Below are 11,466 nucleotides of genomic sequence, written 5' to 3' on the forward strand. Positions count from 1 at the left end.
CCCTGCTGCCCTCCCCCTCTGTGATGATGGTGCTGACAGTTGGGGTGGCAGTAGCTCTTGTCTCACAGGAATAGGATGGCCGCTCATGACCGGGCTTGGCTTTCCCCGGGAAGAGGTGGGTGCACCATGAAGAAAGCATTTACTGTCATTGTATGTGTGTCTTTGTATGTGTGTGCACACATGCATGCAAGTATCCGTGTGGAATGGCTTTGAGGAGTCCCTCCTCTCCATCCATTCCACCATGTAGATCTTATCAAGCTAAGATCCTCAGCCACGGTGCCGGTGCCGAGGACCTTTCCTGCTCAGCGGTCTTTGCAATGCAGTCTTTGTTGATCAGGCTTATGGGTAACCACTGGTCGCTCAGCCTCCCATGACTAGGGCTATAGGGCAGAATGAAGACGACTAAGAATTCTGTCCTGGTGAGGTATTAGATACCATAATTTTTCTTTTAAATGTAACGTGAAAGTTTGATGGATAAGGTAACCAAATAAATTGAAACACTTAAATGTTTCCTAATTTAATAAGCTCACCAAGGGAATAGTAATTACATTATAAGCTGCTTTTTATTACTGTATATGTCTGAGCTAAGTTAAGTGTACCAAAAAGCATGTATAGAAGAGTCAGTTTGCATTATTTCTGTTTCAAAATGCTTTTTGTAAGTATTTATATTAATCCCTTGAAATGTTATACGCTTTTATCATATTTACCCCAAGTCTTCCCCTTGACTTTCAAAGCCACTCCACCTCTCTAGCCCTTGACTTTGTGTTCTTTTCTTTTATATTACTAAAGGAAAATACATTTATAGCAACAAGTCAGACAACAGAAGACAGTGGTTCTTCCCAAGGTTAGAATGTTACTGCTCAGGGTGTGGTTGTTTTCATATCTTCCCTCTGCTTCTACCTTCACAAGTTGTTATAACAATAGTGGAGAAATAGGATTCTCACGCAGTCCATACCACTTAGCTATACCCGCAATCATTCTAGCGTATAGGTACAATGTAACTTGTTCAGCCTGTCCTCCAGAAGTGTCTAGATTTTGATAGAATGTAATCATAACTAATGATACAAACTAATATTCTCCAACACTTTTGGTCAGGTGCTGACAGTTTCCATTCAAGAAGGACTGTCTAAGTTAAAAGTCACATTATTTTCCTTTGAGTATCTACTTCTGACTTTTTTGGTGCAGTTCTTACTCCCCTGACCAGTGGTTTTGTAATCCAGTGGTTCTCAGCCTGTGGTGATTCAACCACCAAATTTCACAGATGTAGTCTAAGACCACCAGACAACACAGATAATTACATTATTTACAGTAGAAAAATTACAGTTATAAAGTAGCAACAAAAATAATTTTATGGTTGGGGGGTCACCATAACATGAGGAGCTGGATTAAAAGTCACAGCATTGGAAAGGCTGAGAACCACTGCTTTAACCTCTGTGTGGCAAGATGTGACATGAGTCATTTTAACCTTTACCTTTTCAATTTCCAGGCAGCATAAATCACATTAAGGGTCACTCCAGGCCCAATGCCTGAAGGCTTAAGTTAAGAAAGTGAAACCACTGTTTTGTGTCTCAGCCTCCTCCTCATAAAACAGTAGTAAACCCAGAACAGGGACTGCCACATAGATTCCTCATGAATAAAGATTTAAAAAGGAATCTGACCTATCTTTTGCAAGATTAAGGGTTTTTAGAGGCTCTTAACTTGCTGCCTGCTCCTGAGATTGGCATATCTACAAATTCCCGGCTCTCTCTTCCTCTGAATTTTCAGTTTGTATCTTTGATTTATATTTTTATTGAGTTATTTGTTTTATTCCCCACTCTTAGGAACTCATTATATGCAACAGATAAAAACGTTCCTGGTTTCATTTGTTCTTTGATGTTTTCATATATAAGGTATGTTGATTCTGTCAAGTCCCTCTTCACCCCTCGACTCCTGCCAGGCCCTTCCCCCACCCCATGTCCTTAATCATCTTTATATTCCATGAATGATCTCCCTGTGCATTCATAAAAATAATTAAGACAGGCTTTTTTCAATAGCAACAACAACAAAAACCCCACCACTATACAACTGTGACAATCACTTTAAACACCTCCAAAAAAGCTTCTGCTAAGTGATGAAATGGAAATTCTTCCCTTTATCCCCATATTCATTAGTTTCCAGCTGTGGGTCTACATTGGTTACCTGGTTTGGGGATTTAGTTTTCAAAATACCAGTCCATCTCACTGGCGTGGCAACGTAACTTTTTGGTGGCAAGGCCCAGACATCAGTTTTAAACAAGAGGGCTTATTGGATGTAAGTATGCAGCTAGAGCCAGGAATCAGATCTTTCAACCTTGAAAGGTCATTGAAAGTTAACCCATTCCTGTGGGACAGGCACCAATGATCACTTCCGCCACCTACAGGTGGGAGGCAAAATTGGCACATCTTAGCTACAAAGGGCTCTGCAAGCATACATCTACGAAAGGACCTGTTTTCAGGGAGTTGACAAGGTATCTATGTATGCATGTAGGCCTTGTTTGTATTTTGGCTGTGGACCTAGCCTTCAACAGCTGAGCCATCTCTGCAGCAAGATTTGTCAAGTTAGCATCGAATTTGTATTCAAATCATTGATTCTGCATATTCTATAGTCATAAATAAGAGAATATAATATGATACTGTTCAGGGCCTAGTAGATACTAGCCATCAAGTATTCATTGAATATTATCCTAATAACAAACATCACCAAGTTTTATAAACACTCTCACCAATAGCACTTGAGAGGCAAAGGCAGTTTCTGTGACGAATCCTAACCAAACTCATCCAAAACAAAGCCACTGCCTCTCCCTACCGCCCCTTCCCCAGCTATGTGTTAATTGGAATTGCCTTGATCTGTAGCATTTCAGGATGTCTCCTCCTTCGTGTGAGATTACACAATGTGTAACGTTGAGGGAAATAAGAGAGAAGGCGGTGATCAGGGAACCACGCTTTGAGAGGCGACGATGCTGGCAGAACATGGAAATGTCTGGGGAAAAATAGCACAGAACTGGCAGCAACTAGGGCTTCGGCACGAAGTGGTAATTAGATGGCAAGTTTATCTTCTGCGGGAAAGGTGTTTCTTCTCTCGTCTCCACACACAGGCTGGAAGTCAGACAATGAGAAGGTGAAATTGTTATTCCGTCCTGAAAATCATCTCTGATGCATTGGGTTTCGTGTGTGTGTGTGTGTGTGTGTGTGTGTGTGTGTGTGTGTGTGTGTGTGTGTGTGTGTTTAACCAGGCAGTTGTGGGGGGTGAGATCCATACTCTTCCAGTAGAAGCTTATCTCTAAGAAACAAAGATAAAGACATAAAGACTGGTGGGTGCATAGGTAGATAGATGGATAGATAGATAGATAGATAGATAGATATGAATGGATACATAGTAGATAGGTAAATATAAGCAAGTGTTAGATATGTGTACATATGTATACATATATATATATATACACATGTGTATTGTATATGCCTATGTATGAAAATTGGTGCCAGGACTTTGTGCACACAGAGTGCATGGACCCCCATTGATTTCCAGCTGTGAGCTGAGCCTTCTGCAGCCTGTTGTAAGCTGGCACAGGGTTTCCTCTGTCTGCTCAGCTTACACTGTGTCTCAGAAGGACTTCCTTAAGAGCTCAGCTTCTCCGTTTCAAAACCACTGGCATTTTAGCCTGGGTAATTCTTGAAATGGTTTTGTGTACACTGTGCATCATTTAACAACATCCCTGGCTTCTACGCACTAAATCCAAGAATATCCATTTGGCTACTCCAGAGCTATTTCCAGACATCACCTAATGGCCAAGTTGTTCCTGTGAAGAGAAGCTGACTTAAGAACTGGGGTGCTCTGAAGAAAGTGAGTTTTTACTTCTTCCCAAACAGCTTATCTGATCTCCCAATCTAAATTGGGAACCTTGTTCTTCTCTCTTTCTCTCGTGAAAAGTCAGTGTGGAGTGAGTGACAGTCTGTAACAATACACTTTCCTGAGACATGAATGTCTTTCTTTCCTATTGCACTCTCATTTCCACAGTACAATCTATTTTGTTCACTCTGTACACACATTGCCTGGTGCAGTGATTGGCACTTAATAAGTATCTGTCAAATGAAAGGATATAATTCTGTTATTTAATATCCTCAAGCACAAAGCCCAACTTGGTCCAAAGGGGTTTTGTTCTGGGGGCTTATTTCAATCTATATGGCAAAGCCTGTAAAAGAAGAAATTAGGGCCATATTGAGACTGTTGAAGGGTGTGAGCAGGGAAATCTAAAAATTATATTATTTGGATAGAATTCCTTGGGGTTTTGGCGGAGTGCTGTTGATTGGCAGCTTCATTCTGGAAACAACAGCTCTGATATGTCATCATAAGCTGAGCCAACCTGTCCCTCCTGCTTCCCCAACCCACCCACCAATCCGCAGAGGAAACAAGGGTTTTGACCAGAGTGAGGCTTGATGCTCTATCAGTTCTCTGAGGACCAGGAGGGACAGACGTGTCACCCACAGTAAAGCTCATCAAAGACAGCACACCAGGCCTTATAATGCTCCCTTACATGTTTAAAAATGGAATTAAGATGCATAATTTTTTAAATGAAAAATGACTGGCATTCTTCCCGCCAAAAATGGGGAGTAATTTAATTTGTTAGTGGCTTATTCTATTTGACAGTCTTTGTACATACTCGATTTGGTTTGTTACACTGAATTAGCCTTTAATAGTGAGTGCATCACGCCAGGCTCTACCCCCCAGGTGGGTTTGATAATTGGACAAGCGATGTTGCTCACAGTTTCCTCACAATGAGAACAGAGGCTCCTGGGCAGTGTGAGTGGGCTGCTCCTCCCAGCCTCCCCAGCATCCTCACCCTGACCGTGGCATCTTCTCCAGCTCTCCTCTGCCCATAGCATCCTCTCCGACTTCACTGTTCTCTGATGCTTTGCACATGCTTCGGCCTTGGTGCATTTGCATCTGTGGGTTCCCCTGCCTCATGTCCTTCTCGCATCGGCTCACACGGCACCCTTCGGAGAAGCCTTGCTGGAGAAGCCATGTCGAGTAGCATAATAGAGAGAGAGAGAGAGAGAGAGAGAGAGAGAGAGAGAGAGAGAGAGAGAGAGAGAGAGAGAGAGAGAGATGCCACCGAAACAAGCTTGACTCCATACGCACTGAGACGCGCCTGCTACAGACAAGAGATCTAATTGTGTTTGTTGAGTGAATAATTAAGTTACTGGCCCAACTCTCAGGAGCATACGCACTCCACCATAACCCTGCTTCTAGCCGGTCTTGCATCAGCATCCTCTCCTGTCTGGTTCTGCCTCCACCTCCCGAGGAGATACAAGGCCGCTTGGGTGATAGCTCCTGGGAAGTTCACACTGGACTCCAGTCCAGCTCAGCACCCCCTCCTCAAGTATCCATGCAGCCTGGTACAGAGCCAGGAGGACAGAGAGTCAGGCTGATGCCTGAGCCAAGGAGTACAGGTGTATTTGCTCTGCCTCGGGCTAACTGTGTGACTGCAGATTAATTACTCAACCACTCTGTGCCTCGCCTTTCTTATCTGTCCCTTAGGGATAAGATAATTCACTGATGACTGACTTAGTGTTTCAAACATCTCTGGCAGTAGATAATGGGTGTCACTTAAGTGTGGGATGTCCATAGAAGGTCTGTCTGAGACGGTTGCCGCTGGAAAGGGGCATTGAGTGTAGTGACTCTCTGTAAGCCTATGACAGGTCAGACTCAGGCTGCCTTTTGTCCCCAGGGACATCAATCCGTGACTGTGACTATAACAGGGTGTCAAGCGCCCAGGAAAACTGGGATTGTGATGCTTCCTCCCAGTATCACATATACAAGTGTGTAAGGATGCTCAGATGCACAACCAGCCTCAGGAAGATGCGGAACCTGAGCAGAGTAGGAAGGAGGGTTACAAGCTGGCCTAGAAAGGACACTGCTGCTTCCCAGGTTGGGTCACCCTAGGTGCAGTCTCAGCAGCTGCCAAGAAGCCTCAGATAAAAGCTTCAGCCGAGTTAAGTGGTGCCAGGTCTGGCTGGGCATTTGCTCATGATTCCAGCATTCATAGGCTAAGACAGGAGGGTCACAGGTTCAAGGCCAGGCTGGGCTACTTAGCAAGACCTTGTTCTCCCAAAATCAAAAGCTAAGCCTGCTCTCTCGGTGACACTGGGGCTGCATACCCCCCCCATAGGGTGGCAAATGGCGCCCCTTCCAAGACTGGCTCCAGAGAGGCTGGATGAGATCATGGCTGGGGTTCTAAACACCATGACTGGCTCACAGCACAGTAAGGCTGCCAGAACAGCACTCTCAAAAGAAAGCCCAAACATTGTCTGTCATTCTTGAAATCATGCCCCCCTCTTCTCCCCGCACGGCCCCAGAAGGAACAATCAGACCATGCGGGAGTCACAGTCCCAACATGGCTGACTAATCCGCCCATCTGGTCCTTCCTTATGAGGCAATTATGGGCAGAGGACAAGCTTTTACCTGAGCATAAGAATAATTCAGGGACTTCCTCCATACATAGCCATGCACGCATACACAGATATGCACGCTCACATGTACACACCCACCATACACACACACACACACACACACACACACACACACACTATTTGTACAGAGCATCAGAGGACTCCATCCCCAGACACCTGCTCTGAGCCCCTCCCCACTATACAACTCATCATGGATTGTGTCAGCCCGCATTAGCAACCAGGCTCATCACATTAGGCAGAGCCCTGGGCTGGCAGCTACCACTTTGTAATGCCTCTTTATCCTGTTGTCACGCTCCCTTCTGCATCGGATACAGCCACGAGAGCAATCCGAAGACCCAATGCAGACATGAAGGGCCAGGTTAGAGGTCAAGGATTTCAAGGAAGCCTGACAGACCCTAGTGCCCTGCTCCCTGGTACCTGCTTGGCACTCAGGCACTTCTGGGGGCACTGAAAGGCCCCATGTGTGAGTACCTTCATGACCAACTGTACAAGTGTGGGCGGCAGCTGCTTCTGAAAACACGCAACATAGATGCCCTGTCCATTTACTGTGAAAATCTGTGATGCCTGTGGAAGCCTCATTCCCACAGCGTGACGTGACATCAGTAATGTCTCTCTTCTACAAACCCTCCTGGCTATTTAAAGCACTGATCGGTTCCCACCCTGTGCAATGTTCCTGCCTGGTAGAGACGAGGAAAGAGCTCTCACTTTGCAGCCTGATGGGTCCTGAGAGCAAATCCTGCCTGTGCCTTCTCGTATCTGGGCCACCTTGGGGCAGTAACTCTGCCTCCCTCTGTTTCCTGTTTGTAATCCTACTTTGTGCCAGTGCCTATAGTGCAGTTGTTGAACAATTATCTGGGATTTTGTGTGAAGAGCACCTGGCCAGGCACTGATGCTTCAGTAACTGTTTCAAGGCCAAGCTCATGGGGGGAAGCTTAGTTGTATCCATTATGAAACCTCAACTCACACAATCCCTTGACCTTAGCTGCTGTCCATTCATGCTCACCTACCTATAGACGCTGGAGCTCAATCCAGACCCCCTGAATGTGGGTGTCAGTGAGGAGGCCTAGGCAATCTAGGGGACTTTGGGTAGTAGATCAGGTTTTAACCCTGGCATACAATTGGACTTTAGGTGCCCATCCCACAATGAGAGATGCACTCTCAGCCTGGATTCTTGGGGGAGGGTCTAGGCCCTGCCCTGGATGAAATGACAGACTCTGAACACCCCCATGGAGGGCCTCACCCTCCCTGGAGAAAGGAGTGGGGATGGGGGAGGGGGAAATGGGGGATTGGTGGGAGGGCATGGGAGGAGGGGAGGGAGAGGGACCTGGGATTGACATGTGAAGTAACCTTGTTTCTAATTTAAAATTATAAATAAAAAAGAAATTTAAAAAAAAAGCTGGAGCTCAGCCCACCGACTCATCTCTACTACACCTCCTGAAAGGTCTGGTCAAAACTTGACCCGATCATGTCTGGGTCATCACAAATGCCCCCATTTTTCCCACCTTCTTGATGTAGGCAGAGTCCCTTCTAGAAGCTCACCCTGAATCCACCCTGTCACCTTCACTCTCACAGTGGGCTCTGTCACCACCCCCACTTTTAACCCCGTTTCTCTGGCGAGAACCCCCTTTTTTGCCAGCCTGGTGACTTACACTCGTCTTTCGTGTCCCTACACACGATGCACAGGAAGCACCGTGCACTCTGCCTCCTCCTTGGGGCACTTGCTCCATTATCATGGAGAACCATTCACACAGCCCCACCTGCATCCCCAGCTATGGCAGCTGATGATAAGGCAGGGGTCCTGTGCTTACCAGGTGAGCCCTTTGGACTTTGTTCAATGCTCAGTTGGTGTTGCTGAAGGAGTGGTGGATAGTGATTGACTCAGTAGACCCCCATGACTGTCTTCAAAAGGAAGAGGACAGAGCAGGTTCAGCCAATGACCAGAGCACGGGATACATCCCAGCCCATCAGTTGGTGATTACTTATGCTCAGAGCACAGGCCTCCTACTCCCCCACATGTGTTGCAAAATCACTATCCATGCCTGGCATATGAGGCCCAAGAGATAACCCCTCCCTCTATCCTGGCACACAGTAGACCCCACCACTGGCTTCTTGAACACCCAGCACCACATCTGTCTAGACCTTCATGGTTTTTCATGTTTTCTCAGAGATGTTCATTTGCACACACAGAGGGAGAGAGAGAGAGAGAGAGAGAGAGAGAGAGAGAGAGAGAGAAGAGAGAGAAGAGAGAGGGGGGAGAGAGAGGGAGGGAGAGAGATGAGAGGAGAGGAGAGAGAAGCCAGAGAAGCCTGTGAACAATTCCAAGGTGGAGCTAGGAGAACTCTGCCTTCAGGAAGCCAACCTGCTTTGCGCCACCTCTTCTTGCCACCTGGGGTAACGTTGATCCAGAAGCCAGTCTTAATCTTAATTTACCACCTGCTGTCACATCAGCCACAAGAGTCTCTGTGAGAGAGGAAAAGACCCCCTTAGCTCCCTGTTCCTATTAAAGAACTGTGCCTGTGCTGTGTAGTTTAGCTTCTTTGGGTGTCTTCTTTCACATTTCCCAGAGAGAGCTCTCAGTGGCCTAACTCCCCAGCCCACCATGAAGAGAATGCTTGCTGACATTTATTCTATCCAGCTATTCAGTAAAAACTTGCTGGACACTTTCTATGTTTCAGAAGAGTGGTCATATAACTTACTGTCCAAAAGGAGGGGGGAAGTTTGAATGTGGCACTACCTAATTGGTACTCAAGGACAATAGGTGTAAACAAAGTTGTTCCCAGGCCAACCAGGATGCAACAAGAACTCAGATACTCATGGCTCATCTGGGCTCACTAAAGTCTCCTGGGGTGGGGAATGCTTTCCTAGAAGTACCCATAAAAGGTTATGAGCAAAACTACTACGAGGGAACCCAAGCCTCTAGGGGCGTGATGTGAGAACCCAAGAAAGATGAATTGAATTGAGGTTGAAGCTAAATGACTCATTCCTAAGATTGTCCCACAATCTCCTTCCTGAATAAAGTACATATTAGCAACAGTAAACGGACTCATTTACTGTTGGGTGCATGAGTGCAAGTGTGTGCATATATGTGCATGCATGTGTGTGAGTATGCAGCAATAATAACCATAGAAGAGGTCATGAATGTGAGAGGAAATGAAGAGAGAGGCAGGGGCGGAAATGATGTAAACACAGCACTCCTGTGTAAAATTTTCAAAACGCAAAAACGTTTACATTTTTAAAATGTGCAAACAGACTAGGAGTGAGAATTTACAAGACTGTGTCCCCTCAAGTCCCCTGAAGGGGACTAGGGAAATGTTTCAGGTGTACAAAGATTTAATGTTGTCCCCACTACCGTCCCATAACTCTTGGCTCCAGGGTTGTGACTTACCGTGCAGTGATAAGGACACAGCACAACCCATTTCCTACCGGAAAAGGCTTCTGTTCTGAGCTCTGTGCCCCTCTTGTACCCTAGGTGCCCGTCCTGAGACCCATGGACCTGATGGTGGAGGCCACCCCACGGAGAGTGTTTGCCAATGCGCACACATACCACATCAACTCCATCTCTGTCAACAGCGACTACGAGACCTACATGTCCGCTGATGACCTGAGGATTAATCTGTGGAACTTTGAGATAACCAATCAGAGTTTTAGTATCCTTTCCTTGCAAGCCAACAGACCATTGGTCTGACTCAAAGGTATCCAGGTAGGAGTGGGCTGGGGAGAAAGAGGTAAGAGAACTGTCAAAATGGGAATGTCTGGCATCTATGAAGGGAAATCTTAAAGTGTGGGTTAGCTCCGAAATGCAACTTAAAATCATTTATTCATGCGGTGAATAATGACCGCACCGCAACTGAGGATGGAGGTACGTGTCTACAAGACCCCAGGTTCGTTCCCAGCACCTCAAACAAAACAAGAAAACTATAGGCATTACCTTCCACTTAATTAGAATTGGGGAAAGTCCAAAAGATTCCTGAGTGTGTAAGGTCAGTTCTTGACCTCATTATAGTGATGAAAGATGATCTTTTCAGCTGTTCTCAACCTGTATGTCATGACCCCCAAAGATCATCAGAAAACACAGATATTTACATTATCATTCATAATGGTATCAAAATTCCAGTTAGGAGATAGCAATGGAAATAGTGTTATGGTTGGGGGTCACCACAGCGTGAGGAACTGTACTAAAGCGTGGCGGCACTAGGGAGATCGAGTACCACTAGTCTAGAGTATGCCTGCCAGGTGCATCCTAAGACATGAGTCTTAGCTGTAATTCCCAACTCAGTTCATGGCCTCAGCCCTCAGGGAGCTGATACCAGCTCAAATCAACCTTGATTCTACCCTTCAGTTGCCAGCATCCACCCTCCCAGCCCCGCCCATCCGTAAGCCATCTGCAATGAACATTGGGCAGTCGAGATGTCCCCATCCCCACTCCTACCAGCACTCACTGACGTGGACTACTGTTGTCTCCCTCCCCTGCGACTGCCTGATTCCTCTCCTTCACAAAGTATACCCTGCCTATCAGTTACCGTGGGACCTATACGACATCCTGGCTGTGCCCTTAATACTCTAGCAACTTTCTAGTGAGCTGACAATTCTAAGTCCTTTCCCAGAGTCTAGAAAATTCTACACCATGTGGGCCCTGACGCCCTCTGACACCTGTCATGTCACTCTTGCCTCAACCGCTCTGCTGCAGCCAGCGGCCCACGTTTCTGTTCCCAGATGAGCTTCCATCCTCCTGTCTTTGCACCTGCTATCCCCGATGTCTGGAAGTGTGTCCCCAGAGTTCTTGATGCCAGCTATCATCAGAGACTTTCCCACCAGTTTCCAAGTGGCTGCCAGCCGCTGTGTTCTTACTGTCTTCATCGTGTTCACTGGGATTTGAAATGTTGTAGCATGTGCGTTTTTGTAGTTTGCCCCCATGGGAATGTCAATTTCGTGAGAGCAGGAGCCCTGGATGACCCGTTGCTGTTGTCCAATGGATTCAGCA

General features: G+C 46.3%; 1 protein-coding gene across 8 annotated transcripts in view; it reads left to right on the forward strand.

Annotated features, from left to right (window-relative positions):
* Positions 1 to 11,466, forward strand: part of Ppp2r2b (protein phosphatase 2 regulatory subunit Bbeta) — a 390,383-nt gene that overhangs the window by 332,898 nt on the left and 46,019 nt on the right. For all 8 annotated transcript variants that reach the window (XM_040741864.1, XM_040741866.1, XM_040741865.1 and 5 more), the window contains one exon: positions 9,955 to 10,132. In XM_040741864.1, coding sequence (XP_040597798.1) covers positions 9,955 to 10,132 — 178 coding nt within the window. The remainder of the gene's footprint in view (positions 1 to 9,954; positions 10,133 to 11,466) is intronic.

The sequence above is a fragment of the Mesocricetus auratus genome, unplaced genomic scaffold (genome assembly GCF_017639785.1).
Source record: "Mesocricetus auratus isolate SY011 unplaced genomic scaffold, BCM_Maur_2.0 Super-Scaffold_6730, whole genome shotgun sequence".
NCBI classification, from domain to species: domain Eukaryota; kingdom Metazoa; phylum Chordata; class Mammalia; order Rodentia; family Cricetidae; genus Mesocricetus; species Mesocricetus auratus.